The 23,036-nt window shown below is 46.6% G+C and overlaps 2 protein-coding genes across 4 annotated transcripts in view; one reads left to right on the top strand and one right to left on the bottom strand.

Annotated features, from left to right (window-relative positions):
- Positions 1–8,086, bottom strand: part of LOC128583236 (leucine-rich repeat-containing protein 37B-like) — a 75,850-nt gene extending 67,764 nt beyond the window's left edge. For both annotated transcript variants that reach the window (XM_053587325.1, XM_053587326.1), the window contains exon 1: positions 7,924–8,086. In XM_053587325.1, the coding sequence (XP_053443300.1) occupies positions 7,924–8,063 (140 nt within the window). In that variant the 5' untranslated portion in view covers positions 8,064–8,086. The remainder of the gene's footprint in view (positions 1–7,923) is intronic.
- An 8,721-nt stretch (positions 8,087–16,807) lies between these two features.
- On the top strand, positions 16,808–22,935 carry LOC128583237 (LHFPL tetraspan subfamily member 7 protein-like). Of its 2 annotated transcripts, none has more exons than XM_053587328.1 (3): positions 16,808–19,114; positions 19,987–20,125; positions 22,750–22,935. In XM_053587328.1, exons 1-3 carry the CDS (start codon positions 18,914–18,916, stop codon positions 22,902–22,904), a joined length of 495 nt encoding a protein of 164 aa, XP_053443303.1. In that variant the 5' UTR covers positions 16,808–18,913; the 3' UTR covers positions 22,905–22,935. The 2 variants fall into 2 exon arrangements, with proteins under 2 accessions (XP_053443303.1, XP_053443302.1); XM_053587327.1 differs by having other exon boundaries at positions 22,073–22,935.
- The last annotated feature ends 101 nt before the right edge of the window (positions 22,936–23,036 follow it).

Genomic DNA, 23,036 nt, shown 5'->3' with positions numbered 1-23,036 from the left:
TAATGAAAGTCTATGCCACATTTTGACCACTGTAGTTTCTTTCAAGAATGACTACTTTGATGAACAGAAAGGGTCGAGTACAGTGTAAATGCCTTGCCCCCTTCTTCACATTTGTGGAGTTTCTCTCCACAAGAAATTCTGTTATGTTCACTATGAGTTTAACTAAGGAAAAAGGCTTTAGTGCATTCTCTAAATTTGTAAGTTTTATGTCCAAAGTAAATTCTTTGAAGTACAGAAAGGTTTGAGTCACAGTTAAAGGCTTTGCCACACTCTCGACATTTGTAGGGTTTCCCTCCAGAGTGAATTCTTTGATGTCTAGAAAAGCTTGTGTAGTACTTAAAGGATTTTCCACATTCTTGACCTTTGTAGGGTTTCTCTCCAGAGTGAATTCTTTGATGTCTAGAAAGGTGTGAGTGGTGTTTAAAGGCTTTGCCACATTCTTCACATCCGTAGGGTTTCTCTTCAGAATGAATTCTTTGATGTACAGAAAGGTTTGAGTACTTGTTAAAGGCTTTGCCACATTGCTGACATTTGTAGGGTTTATCTCCAGAATGAATTCTTTGATGTCTACAGAGGAGAGAGTGCTGGTTAAAGGTTATGCCACATTCTTCACATTTGAAAGGAATGCAGAATCAATTCTTTTTCTCGTCCAGAAACATGTGAGTGTTGCTTGGTAAGTTTGTCACATTCCTTATAGTTGCAGGTTTTTCCTCCAGTATCAAAATTCTCATGGTTACGATATTTTGAACTGTGGCTAAGACATTTGCCATCATTTTCACACGTGTCCAGTTTCTCTCCAGTATCGAATCTTGAGCAAGACTGAAAAACTTGGCTACCTTCTTTGCATTTGGACTGTTTTTTCCAATATGAGTGATCTTATGTTCTGTAACATGTGACCAGAAGTTAGAGGCTTTCCTATAGCTTTTACAAGTAAAAGTTTTCTCTAAGGTATATATCGTTATTTGTCCATTGAGATTTAACAATTGTCTGAAGGTGTTCAAAGAGTTACTACATTGGAATACTTTGCCATAGGTAGCTGTTAATCATTGGTGAAGTCCACTGTAACTTACTTTCTGCTCATCACACTTATACACACTTTCCCAATATTTTGTTAAGTTTAAATTCTCGGAGCCATAGCTTTGATATCTGGTCAGGATCATCTCTGGAAATAAAATATTTGTGCCCCACTCTTGAAAACGGTCTCCAGTATAATGAGTATATAGAGCTGGGTGCTTGACTAGTGTCTGGTGTGTCTTCGCCTTCCAGGGTTCTTTGCTTTGCTCCAGACAGGGGATGAGTTCTGGCTTAGAGACAGTAAGACCCAGGAAGAACAGGTTTCTGTAGGTCTCTAACATGACTTCCCCATACAAATGCTGCTGAGCAGGGTCCAAGCAGGCCGACTCTTCCATAGAGAATTCAACAGACATGTCCTTGAATGTCAACACTCCTTTGGATTCTTCCCTGAGGACCTTTTGAATGTCACCACGAGGGAGGGACGCTGGGCGCTGCAGGCAGACAGCTGCTCAGACAGCTCTGGGCATTTCCCAGCTTCCGGGATGTCCCGGTGTCCTGCAGGTCAATTCTCTGCAGAAGCAGAGTGACAGAGGCTGCTGCAGAGACACTTAGGATCCCCAGGAAAGGGAACAGCTGAAGAGGAGGCCGTAGCTCAGAGCCCAACTCCAGAGACAAACGCTGCTCAGAATCCTCGGTGCCGCCTTCTTCTTTCTGGCTGTGCATCACTTCCCAGCTCCCGAGATGTCCCAGTACCTGCAGGTCACAGGGTGACAGAGGCTGCTGCAGAGACACCTGGAATCTCCAGGAATCCCCACATTATTTCTTGATTAATTGTGCAAACTAGGAAGCTCATAGCTCTGGAAATTAGAAAACTGGAAGTATTTTCTGTATTTGAATATCGCCTGTGTTTCTTCACAGAAATTTCCAAGGAAATGCTATTTCTTACATTGATGAGAATGTATAGAAATCATACTGTTGGAGTGAGAAACTGTGAGTATACTCTCTCCAGATATGAGTACAAAAACTTAGCTGCATTGTAAGATCCTTCCTGGTCCAGAATTTTGAGGTCAACGCTTCTAAGGAAAGGTGTTTCTTCCTCCACATCTCAAATCAATGTCTGTTGATTATAATTCTATGATTATTTTAAAATTAAATTTGTTGGGCTCTCTTTAAAAGAAAGAGGCAATTTAAATGTATTTTTATTATGTAAGTAATACACATTATACTCTTAATATATAAAAACAAAATAACAGGTATAATGGAAACCCTCCTTGTGCCCTGATGCCTGGTCCCTGAGGTAACCACTACCCCTAAGTATGGTGCATATCCTTCCAGACCTTTCCCAAGTATTTGCCTACATACATATTTACATATAGCAAAATGAATTTTTTGTGTGGCCTTACGTTTTTTGTTTTATAGAAATGGTAACATCTTACAACTTGATTCTTTCACTTCATGATACATGTTAGATTTTTCTTTCACAGCACTTAGAGGGTTACCCCATTCATTTAAACTCTTGCATCATTCCATATTATGGATTCCATACTATGGATGTGGCATGAATTATTTAATAATTCCCTTATGGATGGATGTTTAGATTATGTCCAGTTTTCTTTTCTTTTTCTTTTTTTTTTAGACAGAGTCTCACTGTGTCACCCTCGGTAGAGTACCCTGACATCACAGCTCACAGCAACCTCCAACTCCTGGGCTTAGGCGATTCTCTTGCCTCAGCCTCCCGAGTAGCTGGGACTATAGGCGCCCGCCACAATGCCTGGCTATTTTTTTGTTGCAGTTTGGTGCAATTTGGTGGGGGCCAGGCTCGAGCCTGTCGCCCTCGGTATATGGGGCCGGCACCCTACTCACTGAGCCACAGGCAACACCCTCCTATGTCCAGTTTTCTTTTTAGGTACATTGCTGCTTCTTTGTAAACTTGGGCAAATATTTCTGTAGAACAGATATCTAGAAATGGAATGGTTGATATGAGGACAATGTAGGTATTAAATTTTAATTGTCCTCAAAAAAGTTGTGCCAACTTATACTATACTCAACCGAATATGACAGCCTTTTTCCACTGAGTATTCTCCAACTCTTTGCTGATATGATGGGTGAACAAAAAGGGTCTTTTCTGATTACTCTCGAATTTAAATACCTTTATTTGTTAAAAGTTGGTGAACATTTGTGTTTCTTCTGAGTTTTCTGTCCTTTATCCATTTTCCTTTTGAATTATTTTCATCATTTTCTTATTAATTTATTAAAGCAGTCAATTTAGATACATAAGTTATTTTGGAAAAATACAGTAGTTTGTGTGTCATCAGTTCAACTTGTATAGGCGATCTCTGAGTTTTCATTTTTGAAAATAGAGATGTCATTTTATTTTCCATGAAAGTTTGTCCCCTTGTAATATGATTCCATTTCTATAAAGTTCAGGAAGAGGCAAACTAAAGTATGTTGTGTGTGACTGACATGTAACAGGTGAAACTATATTTTGAAAACAAGGAAATTACTATAAAAGTTAAGATAGTGGTTATCTTCAGAGGTCAGAGAGAGGGTTGTGATTGGAAAGGGCCACACGAGCTTCTGGATGCTCATGGTACTCTTTCTTGACGTGATGATATTACATGGGTACCTGCTTTACAATTATTTAAACTGAACATTTAAGTTATATGCATTTTATGCGCATTGTATTTCTCAAAAAAAAAAAAACAAAAACAAAAACAAAAAACATTTTTTAAATGCGGGGAAAAGCCTAATGACTTCACTTGTAGCCTGACATAGGTCCATGTGGGGCTTTAATAATAACATTTGGGGCTCGGTGCCTGTAGCTCAAGCGGCTAAGGCGCCAGACACATACACCAGAGCTGGCAGGTTCAAATCCACCCTGGGCCTGCCAAACAACAATGACAACTACAACCAAAAAATAACTGGGTGTTGTGGCGGGCACCTGTAGTCCCAGCTACTTGGGAGACTGAGGCAAGAGAATCTCTTAAGCCCAGGAGTTGGAGGTTGCTGTGAGCTGTGATGCCACAGCACTCTACCCAGGATGACAGCTTGAGGCTCTGTCTCAAAAAAAGCAACAACAACAACAACAAAAAAAAAAATTGGGGGGAAAGAGACGAGGAAATGGCAGTTCTGCTGGTCTTGATTAGAACGAGAGTTGGGTTCTAACAGGGTTGTTGTGATCTAGAGAGTAGGCATTAAATATAAAATTTGGTGGGAATAGTGGGTAGGGGTGTGTGTGTGTAGAGATTTGGACACAAAAAGGAAAATGTGAAAAAAGGTTTGAATGAAAACAAAGCAGATGTTGCCACCTTGAAATTAAATAAGAATGAGTGTATTCAATTGGCACCATTACCCAGGTTTCCTCCACAGATAGGAGTTAGTCCGATATGGCAAATTGTTTGCATTTTTATTTAGAAATAACCTCTTCCTTTACACTGTTGGTGGGACTGCAAACTAATTCTACCTCTTTGGAAAGAAGTATGGAGAATCCTCAAAGAACTCAAATTAGATCTCCCATTTGATTCCTCAATCCCACTATTAGTCATGTATCCAGAAGAAAAAAAAAATCATTCTATCATAAAGACATTTGTACTAGGTTGTTTATCGCAGCTCAATTTACAATTGGCCAAATTTGGAAACAACCTAAATGCCACCAACCCAGGAATGGATATACCAAACTGTGGTATATGTATACCATGGAATACTATTCAGCCATTAAAAAAGATGGGGACATTACATCTTTTGTATTAATCTGGATGGAATTGAAACACATTCTTCTTAGTAAAGTATCAGAGTGGAGAAGCAGGAATCCAATGTCCTCAATACTAACATGAGGCCAGTAGATAATCTGATACATTCCCACATAAGAGAAAAACTCAAATCAATTCAAGGTCTGGGATGGGGAAAGAGGGAGCAGGGAGAGGGGAAGGAGGAGGATGGAGGTGCTCCCACTCAATGGGCCCAAAGTTCGAGTGCATGGCACACTTCTTGGGGGCAGTACACAATTATAAGAGGAACTCTACCTAACTAATGCAAACATTGTAACCTATTTCTTTGTGCCCTCAGATTAACCCGAAACAATAATAAAATCTTAAAAAAGAAATAACAAATAACCTTATCCTTTTTCAGAATTCTCAGTGAAAATCATTTGACCGAATTACATAAAGATTCATTTGAAGGCCTGCTATCCCTCCAGTATTTAATCATATTTATTTATGAGCTTTTAGTGATATTATCTGTAAAGTGAATCAGGGGTTCAAATTAGATAATCTCTAAAACTTCTTTCAGCAATAAAATGCTGCAGTTCTCTAAATCCGTGTAGCGTTTTAGCCCGTCTCTAGCCCATCTCTGTGCATTTTTAGTTTTTAAAATCATATAGATAAGATACGGATAGAAAAAAACTTTGCTTATAAGGAAAAAGTGGTAATAACATCTGAGCAATTATTGACACCCATTGAACCTCGTTTTATAAGTTTTATATATCATCTGCTTATATTTATATTTAGTCTACAACCCATAGAGCAAATCTAATCCACAGTCTGTTTTTATTTACAGCCTGTAAGTTAAGAATGGCTTTTACATTTTTAAAGGGTCTGTAAAAGAAAAAGAAAGACAAGAATATGCAACAGAGACCATATGTGACCTACAAAGCCTAAAGTATTACTATTTAGCCTTCAGAAAAAGGCTAAATTTGGGTGGCGCCTGTGGCTCGAAGGAGTAGAGTGCCAGCCCTAGGTGCCGGAGGTGGTGGGTTCAAACCCAGCCCCGGCGAAAAAAAATGCAAACAAAAAAAAAAGAAAGAAAGAAAGAAAAAGGATTTGAAAAAGTTGGTTTAGTAGCATGAGAAGAATTAAACTGTAAGTTGTTGCTCAAAGGAAAGGAAAGGAAAATATAGACCATCTACACTAGTTTGAATACCATTAATCCAGAAGTTTTTGATAATTTAATCTGAATTAAATTAACATTTAACTATTAAATAAGCAGATGAATTATAAAGAATAAATACATTTAAGAATATAAAATATTAAAGAATATTAAATATTTAATATAAGAACATGATATTAAAATCATATAGAAATGATTTAATTTAATCATATATTAAATATATATATTTAAGAGAATAGGCTGGCAGTGAGGATTTCATAGCAGAAATTACTATACTCTTATTGAAAATAGTTGTTTAAGGACAGGTGCAGTGGCTCACACCTGTAATCCTGGCACTCTGGGAGTCCAGGGTAGGAGGATCCCTTGAGCTCATGTGTTCGAGTGCAGCCTAATTGAGAGTGAGACTCCCTGGGGAATCTTCCCTGGCAAGGGGAAGGAAGGAGGCGCCAATGTCTAGGGATGAAGGCATGTTTGTCCAAGAGCCTTGATGGATTAGTAGCAAGAAAGCCAGGCCAGGGGAGAAGGCTTGTCCAAATGTCCTGGTTACTGATTAGCCAAATCTCAGAGATTCTCTCTGCAAGGGGGGAATCAGAGGGGCAATTAACCCATTTGAAAGAAAGGTCAAGATAAATACTTCTCTAATCCTGCAGTTTAAAAAGATAGCAAGTTGGGTTTCTGGAGCCTTCACTGGCTTACTGGAGAGCAACCCCAGAGGATGGGACATGAAAAGGAAGGGCTAGAACAAGAGAGGCACTAATATTTATAGAACCCTTACTATAGAATCATAGGGATCCATCCACCAGCCCCCTAGAAGAGGAATTGTGACCCTCCCCCTTCCCTAAGCCCATTTTGTCCAGGGAGGAAATCTGGTCTCAGATAGGTTAAGTGCTTTCCCAAGGTCACGAAGAAGCTGCAAAGAAAAAGCTTTTTCTTCATGCAACAGGTACAGCCTTTTCCTTGCAAAAGGTAATGGCTGCTCCGGGCTAGAGAAAGTTCAGGCCTGACCGGCAGGAAGCCCTGACCGGCAGGAAGCCCTGTGACCTAGCGCCTGCGGAGGTCACAGGCAAGCCGGCTCCAGGACAGAGAGCAGGGTTTCAGGGCGCGGTGCCCCTGCTCCCAGACGACTGTGTGCCAGTAGGGTGTGAAAAGGTCAGGCTGGGGTGGGGGTCAATGGGCAGCTTCCCTTCCCAGGGGCCCACCCGTGTCCCCGGGCGGCGCTGCCACCCAGGCGGGGACCACGCCGGCCTGCCTGCACGCAGGCCACTGCCTGAATCCCAGCCGGGCGCCTCTGCCCACAGAAGACCAGCGCAGCGGAGCGCAGGCCTGATCCCGAGGACGCGGCCACAGCCCAGGCGTCGGGGACTCCAATCGCTGCCCTTCTCATGCCCCCGGTTGTCCCTGTGCTCCCTTCTCCCGGGGCTCAGTCTCGCTCGTCGCACTAACGCCCCACTGTCCACCTCCGGGGCCTTCAACCCGCACAGATGTCTAGATCCTAGCAGCGCCAAGCTGGGTATCCCAGATCCCCAGCGATCCCTCAGCTCCCGGCCACCAGATCTGCTTTTGGAATCCACTCTCAAGGATCAGACCGGCGTAGGAGAGACGGGGATCCTCTCGCTCCCCGCCCGGAATCACTCTACGCCGTCACTCCTGGCTGGGGATCCAGGGGGACCCCAGGCCGCCGCCGCCTGATCCCCTTCTTGGATCGACTCTCTAGTCGCCAGCCAGATGGCGCGGGATCCATTGGATGCCCTGTGCGGGATCTTCCCGCGGGATCCATTCCCAAGTCTCGGGAAACAGATTCTCTGACTTGCAACCAGAATCCTCCCTCCCAGCGGATCCAGAGCCCAGAGAGATCCTCCGGGTCCCCGCCTCTTCCCTGGCCAACTTTGCCAACTTTTCTCTCGGGGCCCCGGCCGAGCAGAAACTTGGCAGCCTTCCCCCTCGGCTGCCTCCCCTGACTCCTGGTGGGTCAGGACTGGGGGCAACTGGCCAGCCCCCACCCCCGGCGACCGCTGAGCAACCTACCCTGCAGCCGTTTCCGGCCCGCGCCGCGCCGCGCCGCCACCTGCCCGCAGCCCGCGGCACCTGCCCGCGCCGCCAGCGGCCCTGCGCAGCCCAGCCTGCTGGGGGCGGGGCCTGGTGCAGGGACGCGCCCCCGTCGCCATGGGAACTGCGGCGGCGGCGCCTGCGCGGAGGGGCTCCGGATGGAGCACTGCTCATAGGACCCGAGCCACTGCCTGGCGCCTGGGCCTGGGGACTGTCCGGCGGGTCAGAGGTCGGGAGTCTTCCCGGGACACACCAGCCGGAAGCTCTCTCGCCCCTCGAATCCCGACCCTGGTGTGTCCGACTAGGAACGTCACTTAACGGTCCCCGGAGTATCCGCAGGCACCATCTAGGTCTGCGCCCCGCAAAGCCTAAGGCAGCCCGGCGCTTGGTAAAGTCTGATCCAGCGAATCGCCGGGGCTGCGGGCGCCTGCCCGGGAGCGGCAAGGTCTGCGCGAGGCGTTGGCGCCCCCTCGCGGCAAGCACAGGCGCCTACCGTGTGAGAAGCCTCCTGCTGTTGTGCTAGGGTAAGGGTTGTGGGGTCATGGCTATAGAGACTTGCGGACGAGTTGACAGAATCATAGGTCACCCCTGGAACAGAAAATGCCTGTTCTGATATCCTTTACAAATTTCATTCAACAGATCTTTATTAAGCACTTACTGTACATCGGGTGCTGGAGACATAGCGGTGAAGCTGCTGGCAAGATCCAGGCTTTGTGAAGCTTACAAATATTGAAAAAAACAGGGCGGCGCCTGAGGCTCAGTGAGCAGGGCGCCGGCCCCATATACCGAGGGTGGCGGGTTCAAACCCAGCCCCGGCCAAACTACAACAAAAAAATAGCTGGGCGTTGTGGCGGGCGCCTGTAGTCCCAGCTGCTCGGGAGGCTGAGGCAAGAGAATTGCCTAAGCCCAGGAGTTGGAGGTTGCTGTGAGCTGTGGCCATGGCACTCTACTGACGGCAATAAAGTGAAACTCTGTCTCTACAAAAAAAAAAAAAAAAGAAAGAAAAGAAAAGAAAAAAACAATTGCATGAGTAAATGGAATTGCATTTGTGACATGTCCTCCTAAGGAAGATGTGCAAAGCATGAATAACCAGAGGCCCTAAAATCATATGTGCCTTTATTGTAAGTCGGCTGGATTTCACTAAAGAGAGAGAAAAAAAACTTCACATTGTGTGGCTTCAGAATTGACAGGAGCCCTTTTGCCTCATCTTTCTCCTAAGTTGTTGAGGTATGTTGTGTGTGTGTGTGTGGCACAAGGGCGGCTCCCGTTGCACATCCTTTTCCACCACAACCTTTTTGAAGTTGGGATCTCCACCCCCATTTTATCAACAGCCTGAGGCTCCCTAGCAGACTCTCCCATAGTGATGAAATCCAGAAATGGTGGGGGTGGTGAGGCAGAGGCTTCATCAAGTCTTTTATGTTTTAGGACGGTCTCCTTTATCATCTGGATATCTTGAGCATAATAATGGATAGGACCAAACCCAGTGGCTTTTACCTATGACTGCCACTTCCAAGAGAAGTCTGTGAGGTCAGGAACGAATTGAAAATTAAAATCCCTCAAATCCACCTTAAGTGGTGCTTTTATATGGTACCTGTATGTTAGTTACATGAGCAAAGATAAATCATTTATTGTCTGCTCTTCTCTCTAGAACTTCTCAAGGAGAGACTTTTGTCTCTTATTCACTCCCCTGATTTCCAGTGCCTAGAGCAGAGCTCCACACACAGTAGGTGATGGATGAATAGATGCTGGGTGCATGAATAACCTGCTGCTCCTTCTCCTCCCTAACTTTAGAGCAGGGGTGTCCAACCTGTGGCCCCTGAGCCGCACACTGATCTCGTGAGGACTTTTTTTGCTTGTCTGTGGTATTGCAAAGTATGCCGGACCTTTTTCTTTTGCTAATCAGCTCTCCCTAGTGCTTGTGTATATACTGTATGGCCAGAGAAGAAGTTCCAATGTGTAATAGAGAAAAGACAAGGTTGGACGCACCTGCTAGAGAACTTCTTATCTCTGGTGGGAAAATTCCCATGAACAAGAATAAGTGGGCTGAAGGTTCTGCTTAACTAAATATTCCATGTTTCTCAGACAACTGAGTTTTCTGTCATGGCACTTTCTATCTCAGAACATAAACACTGAAGGGAATTAGTCATCCTTCCACCTCTCCCTAAGGCCCATTCCTCACCCTTGCAAGGCCCCCAAACCCAGATGTGTCCCCAGCCTTGACCACCTGCCCAAAAAGATATCCTCCAGCCCAGTCCAGTGTTTCAGCTTTTCCATCCCTCTCCAGCTTTGGGTGGGTGTGTGTGTCCAGAAGTGCCAAACTACAACTCCCAGCGTCCTCCTGGCCCCAGAAAGGGTGGTTCTTCCTAGTTCAGCTTGGCCTTAGCGGGCTCCCCCTGCATTCCTGTGTGCTCCCTCTCAGTGATTGTACCCTGATCAAAGAGGTGTCAGGTTGTACACTGTTTCTACAGCCACTACCCCCGCCCCTCCTGTCAGCTCTGGATTTTCTCTTCCTGAGGACAGAAGGCAATGCCACCACCCAGAGCCCTTCCCAAACCTCTTTTCTATGCCCTTCTGTCCCCTTCTCCAGGAAATCTGTCCTGATTAGACTGCCTGTTCTCAGAATCTTTGGCAGCTCTGCCCAGTAGAATTTTCTGCAGTGATAGAGGTGTTCTATGTCTGCACAGTCCAACATTGCCCACAAATGACTATGGAGCACTGGAAATGAGGTCAGCGGAACTGAGGAAATAAATCTTAAATTTTGTTTCATTTTAATTAATTTAAATAGTCACATGCCGCCATAGCTACTGTATTGAATTGTACAGCTCCACAACCCACACGCTCCTTGGCAGAGACCACGTTTATGCATTTCTTTTCTTTTTTCTTTTCTTTTTTTTTGCAGTTTTTGGCCGGGGCTGGGTTTGAACCCACCACCTCTAGCATATGGGGCTGGCGCCCTACTCCTTTGAGCCACAGGTGCTGCCCGTTTATGCATTTTTGTTGGTGCATATTTATCCATTTTGTTTTTCCTGTAATTTACCTGGTTCATGAGAGGGAGAGCCAGTATATTTGAAATGTTTTCCCTCAACACAAATCCTTTGCCCACGCCATGCCCTCTGCTAATAATACTTTGCCCTGGGGCGGCACCTGTGGCTCAGTGGGTAGGGCGCCGGCCCCATATACCGAGGGTGGCGGGTTCAAACCCGGCCCCGGCCAAACTGCAACCAAAAAATAGCTGGGCGTTGTGGTCTTGTAGTCCCAGCTACTCGGGACGCTGAGGCAAGAGAATCACTTAAGCCCAGGAGTTGGAGGTTGCTGTGAGCTGTGTGAGGCCACTGCACTCTACCGAGGGCCATAAAGTGAGACTCTCTCTCTCTACAAAAAAAAAAAAAGAATACTTTGCCCTCTGCCTGTCCACCATCTGGTTAACAACTACATGTCCCTCAGACCTTAGATTCTTCCTCTGAAACACCATCCCTGACTACCAAGACTGATTAGGTGTCACAGCCTCTTAGTCTTGTGCACCCCCCTCCTCCATTAAACTCTGATTATACTGAGTATAATTTCACAATTACTTCTCTCTCACTTTCTAGGTCCTTGAGGGCAGAGACTAGCATAGTACCCGAAACCCAGTTGACAATATTCATGGCAATCAATGTTAAAAAAGTGTTTTCACATGATAGGACCTAGTGCCTGATTCAGTAATGATACTAATGAAAGTACTTAGCTTGTGCTGTCTTGTTAAATACCACAACACCTGTGAAAGATGCTGCACTATTATCTCCCTTTTATAGATGAAGGATCAGAAGCTCAGAGAGGTTAAGAAAGTTGCTCAAGGTCACACAGCTAGTATCTCAGTCTGATCCCTGGAAAACAGAGCCTAAGGCAATATGTGCTAATGCTTTCTTGGAGATGTAATCCCAGCCCAGCAAGGGTAAAGGGAGAGAAAAGAAAGGAGAGAAATACAAGACATGCCTTAGTGGGCTGGCCACAGTGTCTCCACAAAACACTGCTGGAGTTCCTCCATTCACGGTGTCTCTGGATAAGCCATGTGAAACAGACCACTGCAGAAATGAAGGGAAAACAGACTATTGCAGAGATGAAAAGTGTCATGGGCTGATACCTCTCACCACTTGTTCACCATTAGTCATGGTTGGGCCCAGCTGCTTCTCACAGCTGGGTTGCGTTGCCTTCACCTCCAGGAAGCCACAGGGATAGCCAGTTCCATGCACAGCTTCACCTGAGCCTGTAAGAGGAGGTTCTAAAGCTCCCTCCTTCAAAGGGTCCAGGCAGGTCAGCTTGGTTGACACCCGAGGGTGTTGGGAGCCTGAGCCATGATGCAGGCCACCTCGCTTCAGGCCTAGCTGGCCATGCGGCTGCAGCAACTGATCCAGAATGCCTGCAAGGGGAGGGGAGGGGAGGGGAGGCTGGATTGTGTCCAATGCTGCTGGGAGGCCAGGAAGGCCACAGCTGGGCACAGCTGAGTGGTGCACCAGTAAACCTGACACAGCTAGTAAACCTCAAAACTGACATGTGGTTTAGGCTGAATCCAAATCCCTTCAACAACAAATAGCGATTGAAAGGAGAAAAAATAAATGAATGATGGAATAAGTGGGAGGAAAAATTAATAAATGAATGATGGAATGAGTGGGAGGAAACCGTGACAGTCATCACTCCAGATGCCCTCATTTTACAGGTGGAGAAACTGAGGCCCAGAGAGGCAGAGATGCCCCAAACCAGGGCACACCGAATGTAGGTGGAAGAGCTGGGACTTGAGCCTGTGTCTGAGGCTTCACTCAAGTTTTCTGCATGTAACTTGCTGGAGCCTCCTGCTTCTGACAGCACCAGCTCAAGTCATACCACCATTTCCTGAACATTGTTCTCACCAGCCCCGCATCCATTCCCCCTCCTCTGCTAACAGCACCTCAGTTTTCTTCCTGGGAATGACCCCATTCCCCACACTCAGTCCATGTGGTTTAGGGAGGTGAGCCTCATGGCATTCCTATGCTACCAGAATTCCCAAACCTCAAGCCCCAATGCTATGCCCCAGGACCTAGGTCAGGCCAATCAGAACATCCCATTTTCTTGGACGCATGATTGGTCCATGGCTGAGCATGTGATCCACATCTGACAGAGTTCATCACAGCACTTGCTGTAACTGCAAAGAAGAGCAACCCTTTCTTTTCTCTAGGGTTGCTGAGTCTAGGAATGTCAGCCTGGAGCCACTGATGGCCAACACAGTTAGAAAGGATCTGCCTAAGAATAAAGCCAACCAAGCAAAACACAGAGCAGAGAGAGAGATCCTGAAGATATTGCTTATTTACCTGGATCCTGCTGTGCCTGAATCCAGTCATATCAGAGAATGTTCAGTTATGTGAGCCAATAATTTTTCATTTCTCCTTGAGCCAGTTTGAGCTGCACTTCATCTCTTGCAGTAAAAGACAAGACAAGCACCTGGTCTGTGCCAAGTATTATGTGGATGGATGCTGGGAATAAAGACGTTTAAGATACAGTGTCTGACTCTGGGAGTTCCATAGCAGGAGAAGCTTCAAGAAACTGGGTATAGGCGAAACTTACTAAATGCAGAATACAAATGCCTACTTATAGTAACTAAAAAAATGCCATGAAGGCTACGTTGAACAGTTTGATGAGAATTTTTCAGATTGTATATGAAACCATCACGTTGTACCCCTTGATTGTACTGATGTACACAGCTATGATTTAACAATAAAAATAAATAAATTAAAAAAAAAAAAAGAAAGAAATGCAAAGGTAGACTCAGCGCCTGAGGCTCAGTGGCTAGGGCACCAGCCACATACACCAGAGCTGGCGGGTTCGAACCCAGCCTGGGCCTGCCAAACAACAATGACAACTACAACCAAAAAATAGCCGGGTGTTGTGCTGGGCGCCTATATCCCAGCTACTTGGGAGAGTCGCTTAAGCCCAAGACTTGGAGGTTGCTGTGAGCTGTGACGCTACAGCACTCTACCTAGGGCAACATAGTGAGACTCTGTCTCAAAAAAAGAAACAAACAAAAGAAATGCAAAGATACGTGCACGCAGTTCCCTGGACTAGAATTACCAGGGCGAAAGGTAGCGGAGAGAGTGGCAAAGTTTTCTCCAGCTGGTGCTTAATTGTAGCTCAGTTAATCCCTTTGTGTGACTTCTGCCCGGAAAACACAGTCTCCTCACCCCGTCCCCATTTGGGGCTGGCTTTTCCTTCTTTGCCCACCCAGAGTGAAAGGCTGGATTTAAGGAACTGGAAAGGACACAGGCACACACCCTCAGAACAGCTTATCACACACGCCCGGCTTTGTTCCGCAACCTGAATGTTTCCTCCAAAGGGAAAATAACCTTTTATGAGGTCACAGACTTGGGTCTAAGGCCGGAGCCTGAGCAGGAGTGTCCACATTGGAGGGTCCTGACCTGAAGTGCGGGGAGTCTGGAGGGGAGAGTGATCTGCGCTCAGGATGGGGGAGGAGAGGAAACTGGAACAGCTCCAGGGGATAGTTCAAGGTCCATAATGGGCTGGGGGGGGGCGGTCCATGAGCTCTGAAATTACAATAGTGTGTGTGTATGTGTGCACTGTGCGTTCTAATCTGCATAGGGAAAGCAAACATAGTTTTAAATCGTATTTTCAAAGGAAAGCACCACCTCCAAAAAATTAAGTCCCACGGGTCTAGGACATAGATTTAGTTCTGTACATGGGGAAACTGAGGCTCGGAGCCATCATAGAATTTGTTCCAAGGAGACACAGCCAACTTGTGACAAAGGCTGGAAGACAACCAGAATTGGACTGGCTGTGTAAGGGAGGCTCACACGAGAGGTGCAAGTCAATGTCCTCCCCAGGCCCAGCTTGGCCGTCTGTGGGTCTCAGCCTGGACAACACCTGGACCCCCCAGATTGGATCCAGTGCCCTTTCTCCATGCCTGCCCCCAGCATCACCCGGGCTTTCCTGTGGTCTGGAGCTGTGCCTGTATACATCTGTCCATACATCCAGACACGCACATACCTGCATACGACAGGCATATACCTGGACGTACCTGCTGATCAAAAGGCAGCAAAAGCACACAACTCAAGCTAGACTCATACCATGTCACACTCAGAGTCTCCCCCTCCCCTGGTGAACCCGTTCCTCCTGCAGGTGCCCCAGCTGGCGTAATGGTGGCTCCGCGGTCCCCTGTGCCCAGGTCAGACCCTAGAGGCGCGCTTGCCTCCCTGCTTTCCCTCCTGCCCGGAGCCACCCCGTCAGTACGTCTGGTCAACTTGACCTTTGTCCTTCACAATAGATTCAGAATCGGACCCCCTTTCCCTTGCCTGCCTTTCCTGCACCCTACTCTGATCCAGCCTTGTGGCTCACCTGACTTGACAAGGAGCTTTCTGAATGCTTCTCTCCAGCCTTCCCTTCTACCTGTTCCCCACCCAGGAGCCCGTCTTGTTCTGTCGCCCAGGCTGGAGTGGTGTTATCATACTCACTGCAGCCTCAAACTCCTGGGCTCAAGCGATCCTCTAGTCTCCTGAGTAGGTGGGACTACAGGTGTGCACCACCATGCCTGGCTAACTTTTAAAATGGTATTTTGTGTAGCGATGGGGGATTTTATTTTGTGTATGTTGTCCAGGCTCTCTCAACTCCTGGTCTCAAGTGATCCTCTCACCATGGCGTCTCAAAGTGCTGGAGTTGTAGGCATGAGCCACTGTGCTTGACGCAGAGTGCTCTCTCTAAAACTTAGGACAGGTCTCGTCATACCCCTGCCCACGACTGTCTACAGATTCTCCATCTCACTCAGAAATGAAAAGCCAAAGCCTGCAAGGCCCCCCGCTCTCTCAGTCCTCATCTTTTCCAGCCTCTGCCATGCCAAGCACCAGGGCCTTTGTACCTGCTCCATCTTCGGCCTGAAATATTCCTCCCTCCCTGACACCCCACCCTCAGGTCCCTGCTCAAAGTTCACCTTTTCTGTGGTTTTCCATGACCACTTCCCAATCACTCACTCTCTGCCTCCGTGCTTCATTTTTCTCTAGAGCACCATTAACATCCAGCATGTAATATACTGACTTGTTTATCTCCTTGCTGACTCTGTCCTTTGCTAGAAGGTAAGTTCCAGGAGGAGGGACTTTGTCTGTTTTCCTCACTGCCAAATCCCTAGCACCTAAAACAGTGCCTGGAACATAGTAGATACTCAGTAAGCATTTGTTGGATGGATGGATGGATGGACATATTGTTCTATCCTGTTTGTCTGTCTTGCCCACAAAACTCTAAACTCCTTGAAGTCAGGGACTACGTTCTGGTCATCACTGTATTCCCAGGGGTGGAGGGTTAAGGAGTCACACTGGGCTGGGCACGTCAAAGTAGAAGAAATGAATGATCAATCTGGTCTTTTAAAAACTGAGAACATGGAAGCCCAAGTCCCTATAGCAGCCACTTCTAAACTGAGTCACAGTTCTCCTCCTAAGATTCTGCCTGTAGCTGAATATGACTCTTCTAGAATCATCCATGCCCCCTAGACAGAGCGGGTGAGAGAGCTGACCATGTCGTAACCTTGGAAAGCCCTGAGAAACCACTGGAGTATTTGGCTTTTATTTTATTTTTTTTTTATTGGTATTTGGCTTTTAAATTAAACTTTAATACCACTTTGGGCTTAGGGCCCAGAGTTGGAGCCTGATTCCCTGAGTCCCAGCTCCACCACTTACTTCCTGAGCCTCAGTTTTATCATCTGTAAAATGGGAATGAGAATAACAGAATCTGCACTCATCAGGTGGCCATGAGGATTACATGCAAGAGGCACTGAAAGTGCTTAGAATGGGGCCTGTGAATGCTCAGGAATTGCTGACTGCTACTAAAAGTTAAGTACTGAGCAGGAGGAGAAAAGATTCCGTTCCTTTCAAGCTTCCCTTAGGTGGATTCCAGCTAATTGGAGCTTGGCCGGATGTGGTTTCAGGTTATTGCGCCTCATTTAGGTTTCTGGGCACCTGGACTGTTGGCATGATTTTCCCAGGTGACATTGAGCATTATCTAAAGAACAAAACTCCTTTCAAGGTCAGAAATGCCTAGAGGGCCACTGGTGTAGCCTGAGAGAGGCAAAACCACCAGCCTAGGTGTATTCAGCTATCCCCAGCTTCCTGGCTGGAATTACACCCCTCGGGATGCTACCAGCCCAAAGGAGAGGCTGATTTGAGTATAGAAGGGGAAAAAACAACAAAAACCATCCTCTCTCACTCAAGGGAGCACATCTCACTTGCTGGCAAGCAGCCAGGATGTTTTTCTAATCCCAGAGTAAAAAGCCCATGCAACTTGACCCTGACCTACCTTCTCAGGCTTATCTCTGCCCCTCTCCCTGCAACACACTTGCATTTTATTCCCCAGAACTATCACAACTCCCACTCCCATTTTCCAGAGAGTGTTAAATGGTGAGTATTCCCATTTTCTTAGCTCACACAGCTGGGAAGGGGACTATTCAGGCCTCTCTGCCTCTTTCCACCACATCACTCTGCTTGGTGATTCAGCCCAATACTCTCTGCCCCCAGAGATTTATAATCTTCTTGTACATATGGAGAAACTGAGGCCCAGGGCAATCTGGAACTTGTACCAGGTCCCACAGCTGGTAAATAAATAGTACAGGGCTGGTTGGCCTCCAAACCAAGAATTCTTGCCACATTTAAAGTGCTGGCCAGGCTTAGATTGATAAAGTGAAACCCAAGGTATATAACCCAGTGGTCTGGGAAGTCTGAGTGGATGCTCTTGGCATAGTTGGCAGGTAGCTGCTTTTGACCCCGGGAGTCTTTGGGCAGGCTTACCCCTCCAGGCCTCCCTTCCAGCCATCAATGACAGGCTTGCTGTTATCAAACTGCCTTCTAAGCTCAGACATGTCATTGGTGAACTGAATATTTATATCCTCCCCAAAATTTATGTGATGAAATCCTAACTCCTATGTGATGAAATCCTAACTCCTCCCCAAAATTTATGTGATGAAATCCTAACCCCTAAGGTTGCCCTTGGGCTCTGCCTATAGGAACCCGGACCAGGACGGGTGGAATAGGTATACTCATGACAACACAAACCCTAAAAACATTATGCTTAATGCCAGAAGTAGAAACCAAAGGTAAAACCTGAAGTCATACCATTTACATACGTGAGAAGTGCACATGTATTATACAACACCAATTTTGCAAAAATACCCCCAAACGCACATAAAAGAATTAACAGTGGTATTGGGCCGTGTGTGGTAGCTCACACCTGTAATCCTAGCACTCTGGGAGGCCAAAGCAGATGGATGGCTTGAGTTTAGGAGTTGGAGACCAACCTGAGTAAGATCAAAATCTCATCTCTACTAAAAATAGGAAAAAAAAACAAAACTAGCTAGGTGTAGTGGCACATGCCTGTGGTCCCAGTTCCTAGGGAGGCTGAGGCAAGAGGATTGGTCAAGCCCAAGAGTTTCAGGTTGCTGTGAGCTATGATGCCACAGCACTCTACCCAGGACAACAGAGTTAGACTCCGTCTCAAAAATAAAAAAAAGTCTTATTGATTAAGAGGCATTAGCTGTTGGACAGGGTGGCTGCTAGAAACAGCATTATGTGTGAATTTTAAAAAGGCATGCTCCCCCAAACCCCAGTAGAAGCATCCCTTTTGGGTAGAGAAGGCTTGATGGGCAGAAAGAATGAATGAATGAATGAAACATGAGAGGTGCCTTGTTGGACCAGTGATGATGATTTACCATGCAGAAGGTGGAGATCTGTTCAAAGGTCTGTAAGTGCTAACATTTATTCTATTCTACTTCCAGAAATTGTTAGGGCAAAGGGTCTCCCCCACCCAACTCCAGGCTCAAGGGGGAAGGGGGGGCTAATGTCCTAGGGTCTGTCCCTAGCAGCAGATTCCTGGCTGGGGTCAGGGGGATCTGCCAGTCCCTGTTTCACCTCTTGCCCTGGTGGTCTCTATTACTAATCTTGCTGGTTGAAACCTAGGTCAACAATACTCCCTAATGGTGAGCAGCGTGTGGGCAGCTCTGGGGCTGTCCCTTACCTGCATCTCAGCCCTCAGCCTCATCTCCCCTGCGTGGTTCCAGACACACACTTTCTCCTTTGGTGTCCTCACCTACTGCTCTTCGCCTCAAGGTGACAGCTGGAACCAGAGCTGTGTGACCTTCAGGTCCCTCAAGGATATTTCTGACTTTCCTTGGAAGGTGAGACCTGGGTTCACTGATTCCTGAGTCCTCTGGGGGCACAGTCCAACGCATCATGGGAGGGAAGCTCAGTGAATGGGATGTGAAGGGCCTTTCCTTGCTACCTGGGTGTCCCAGTGTCTGTGAACTCACCCTTAGTCTCTCCTATGAACTGAGACAGGTTCTCAAACCTGACAGCCTTTAAGAAACACCTGTAGATCTTTGCAAAAATGCCAAGTTCTGGGCTCCACCTGCATTCGCAAGGCAGTCACCTGCCCATACAGCACCTCTGTGCATAGGAAATAGCACCCCTTCTTCAGGACACTATACTGCCATCTGCTGGGAAATAGCTGTAATCAGTATGCAAATCTATGATAACCCCAAAGGTATCTCCTAGAGTTGCTCAGTGTACAACCTGTGCACACCTACCTGGCCACTGCTCTAAGCACTGTTAGGTTTAGAAATGAAAGCTAAGTCCCTGTTGTGATGCATGTTACCAAGAGCAACAATGGGGAAAATGGGTAAGGACTCCTAGTTTGGTACCTCTAAGGAAGAATGTATAGCCTTCAAAACTGATCATTGCAAAGGTGGTGTAACAACACCCACCAGGTGCCTTTCCTGGTGATCCTGACATGTAGCAGGTACTAAAGTTATGGTGTGGTAGCCAATCAGTCTGGATCTTAATTCTGGCTCTACCATTTAACTTGCTGTGTGTCCTTAGGCAAATGATGACAATTTCATGGACCTCTGTTTATATGTAAAATGGTTATAATAATAGAATAGACCTCATGGGGACATTGTGAGGACTCAGATGCTGGTCATTTAAGAAGCAGCAGCAGCATCCACTGGCCCCTGTCCCAGCAAAAACCCTTCCTCTTATTTCTCCCTGGCAGGTCTCAGCTGTGATGCTTCTCGGAGGCTGGCTGCTATTGGTCTTCAATGCAATTCTCCTCCTGTCCTGGGCCCTGGCCCCCAAAGGGCTGTGCCCAAGCAGGGTCAGTGGCCCAATGCCAGGGGTGCAGGCAGTGGCAGGTAAATACACCGGCACATATTTAAGTGCTGTAGACATATGGAATGAATGAGTGAATGAATGAATGAGCCTATGAACAGAGTCTGGACTTCTGGGTCAGACCTCAGAGATAAATCCGAGGATTGTCAACTATCTTGGTCCTGTAACAAGCCAGAAATTGAGGGAAAGAAGAGATGGCATCCCTAATGCCACCCATTCATGCCCTTACCCAACTCAGTCCTAATAATCTGTCCCCCTTGGGCCACCATGGTTGGGCAGGCATGTTGTGCACTACACAAAGATGCACATCCAAGAGCTCAGGAGATGCTCAAGCCTTGGCCATGCTGTACTTACTAGACTGTGAGCCTCAGGTGCTTTTCTCTAACTCACACATAGCTTTCGGATGCGGTGGCCTAAGTCTTGATTGCAACCCTCATTCAATTAATTCTCTCACCTGGATTATAGCAATACTCCACACGGGGCTCCCTGCTGCCACCCTTTCCCCCTGGAGTCTGTCTGCCACACGCTGGAAACTGAAATCGGATCATGCTAGTCAGCTCAACTTATCCACCCTCCAGTGGCTTCCCATCACCCTGAGAATAAAATCTAAACTCTTTTACCTGGCCTAAGATGGCTCACATGATCCTGCCCCCATTCCCTCTCCATCCGCATCTCCCCTACTCTGCCAGGCTCAGTGTGTTCCAGCCGTCCTGGTTTGCTCTGTTGTTCACACACCCCATTTTTGCTTCCTCTGCCTGGAGTTCTCTTTCTCCAGATCTTCTCATATCTCACACCCCACTTCATTAAGGGCACTGCTCAGATATCACTGCCTCCACGGGGGGCTTCCGTGACCTCTAGTGAAGGGAGCTTCCCTCTCCTTATAATCTCCATCCTTTTACCTTGCTTTATCTATTTTTGCAGCACATCTTACTTACCTGAAATATCTTATCTACCTACTTGAATTTTGTCCACTCTTTTCCACTAAATGTCAGCTCCGTGAGAGTAAGGACATGTCTATGTGCCTTCTTATCACCAGGGCCTAGCACAGTGCTCCACACATCTTAGATATCCAGTAATTCCAAGTCACTGGAATTTGCTGAGTCAATGGGTAGAGATACGGTCCTTGCTCTAGGCTCTAGTGTCTAGTTGGCAGGGCTTGGGAGGATTAGGTGGTTACAACTCACTGGATATTTGGAACAATGTGGATGAGCGCAGGGTGGTAAGAAAAACTCCAGGAGGCATCTGACTCAGTGCATGCAGCATGTTGAGGCACGCTTCCTCAAGGAGGTATCTCTTGACCTGAGTGTGGAAGGATGGGTAGAAGTTAACCAGAGGACAAGGGCATTTCAGGTAATGGGAAGATCAGGGGCAAAGGCAGGGAGACAAGAGGGCAAGACATACACAGGGAACTGAAAGTGGGCCAGTGTGGCTGGAGACACCCGGGGAGGCTGTGGGGCATCCGACTCTTCTGTACCACCAGGAGTGCCTTGAGGCACGGAGGTGTCTGGTTCACTTCATTAGTATCATTAATGCCCACTACAGCACCGCTACAATTTTGAAGAATGAATGGATGAACTGATGGATGGATAGATGGATATTTTAGCACATGGATGGTGGGTGGATAGGGAAGATGGGTAGATTAGAAAATCACTGGATACATGGAAGATTAAGTGGGGGTCAAGTGGCTAAGTAGGCAGATGGATTAATGACCGGATAGGTGGGATGGAGGAATGGGGAGAAGTGGGTAAGATTATGGTTGAATGAATAGATGAGTGGATAGACAGGAGGGTAGAAGGGTAGCTGAGTGAGTGAGTGGATTGAAGGAGCGATGAGCCCCTAAATAAGTGAATGAATGGATGGGGAGGTGGTAGAGGGGTTGCTAGTGGGTGGATGAGTGAATCCTGGGATGGAAGGTTAGCCTGGTGCCCTTTGATTGACAACATAGTGGCTTTCCTTCCTGTCATTTTCAGCCACTGCCACCATTGCGGGCCTGCTGGTTTTCCCAGTCAGCCTGGCTTCCCCACTCGCCAAAGCAGTCTGTGAAGGCTCCTCTGTGTACCATGGTGGAAGGTGCCAACCAGGCTGGGGCTATGTGATTGCCATCTTCAGTGCAGTCCTGGCCAGCCTCCTGCCTGTGATCAGCTGGCCTCGTGTGACCATGACCAGCATCCAGGGGATGACCATCTTCTTCTCCAGCGACACAGAGAGAATCATCCTTATGCCGGAAATGAACAAATAAAAATCTCCCAGGAGAAGCAAAAAGAGTGCTAGATCTAGAGTTGTATGAAATGGTCACATAGCTAGTCTCAAATCCAAGCTCTACTGCTTCCTTGTGGTGTGACCTCAGGCAAGACCCTTCACCTCTCTGGACCCTAGTTTTTCCTTCTATAAAATCAAAGTTGAAATAATGCCTACCTCACGAGGTTGCTCTGAGAATTAACTCCAGTTTCTTTATATAAATAAAGCACTTCGCACCATGTCTGGCACACAACACTCAATAAATGTTAGCTACTATTATTATAATCTCTACCTCACAGGGTTGTGGTGGGAGTTAAATGTATTTATAAAAAGTGTCTAGGCCAATTCTGAGTATGTGGTTGTCACTTAAATACTAAATATTTTATTTTATTATTTTACTTTCTTTTAGATAGAGTCTTGCTCTGTTGCCCTGGGCTAGAGTCCAGTGGCATCATCACAGCTCACCGCAACCTCAAACTCCTGGGTTCAAGTGATCCTCCTGCCTCAGCCTCCTCAGTAAGGATTCAGCTGGGACTAAAGGCGTGTGTCATCATGTCTGGCTAATTATTAAATCTTTTAATGGGAATGTACACTTTCTCTTTATCTTCCTTTCCTTTTTATAATGCCCCCTTTTTCTTGGAAAATTTGAAAATTATTCATTTCCCCATCAATTAGTAAGTGTCTATAAGTACAAGA

This window comes from Nycticebus coucang, chromosome 4 (assembly GCF_027406575.1).
Source record: "Nycticebus coucang isolate mNycCou1 chromosome 4, mNycCou1.pri, whole genome shotgun sequence".
NCBI lineage: Eukaryota > Metazoa > Chordata > Mammalia > Primates > Lorisidae > Nycticebus > Nycticebus coucang.
Note: the sequence above shows the minus strand (reverse complement) of the source record. Positions and strands in the feature narration are given on the sequence as shown.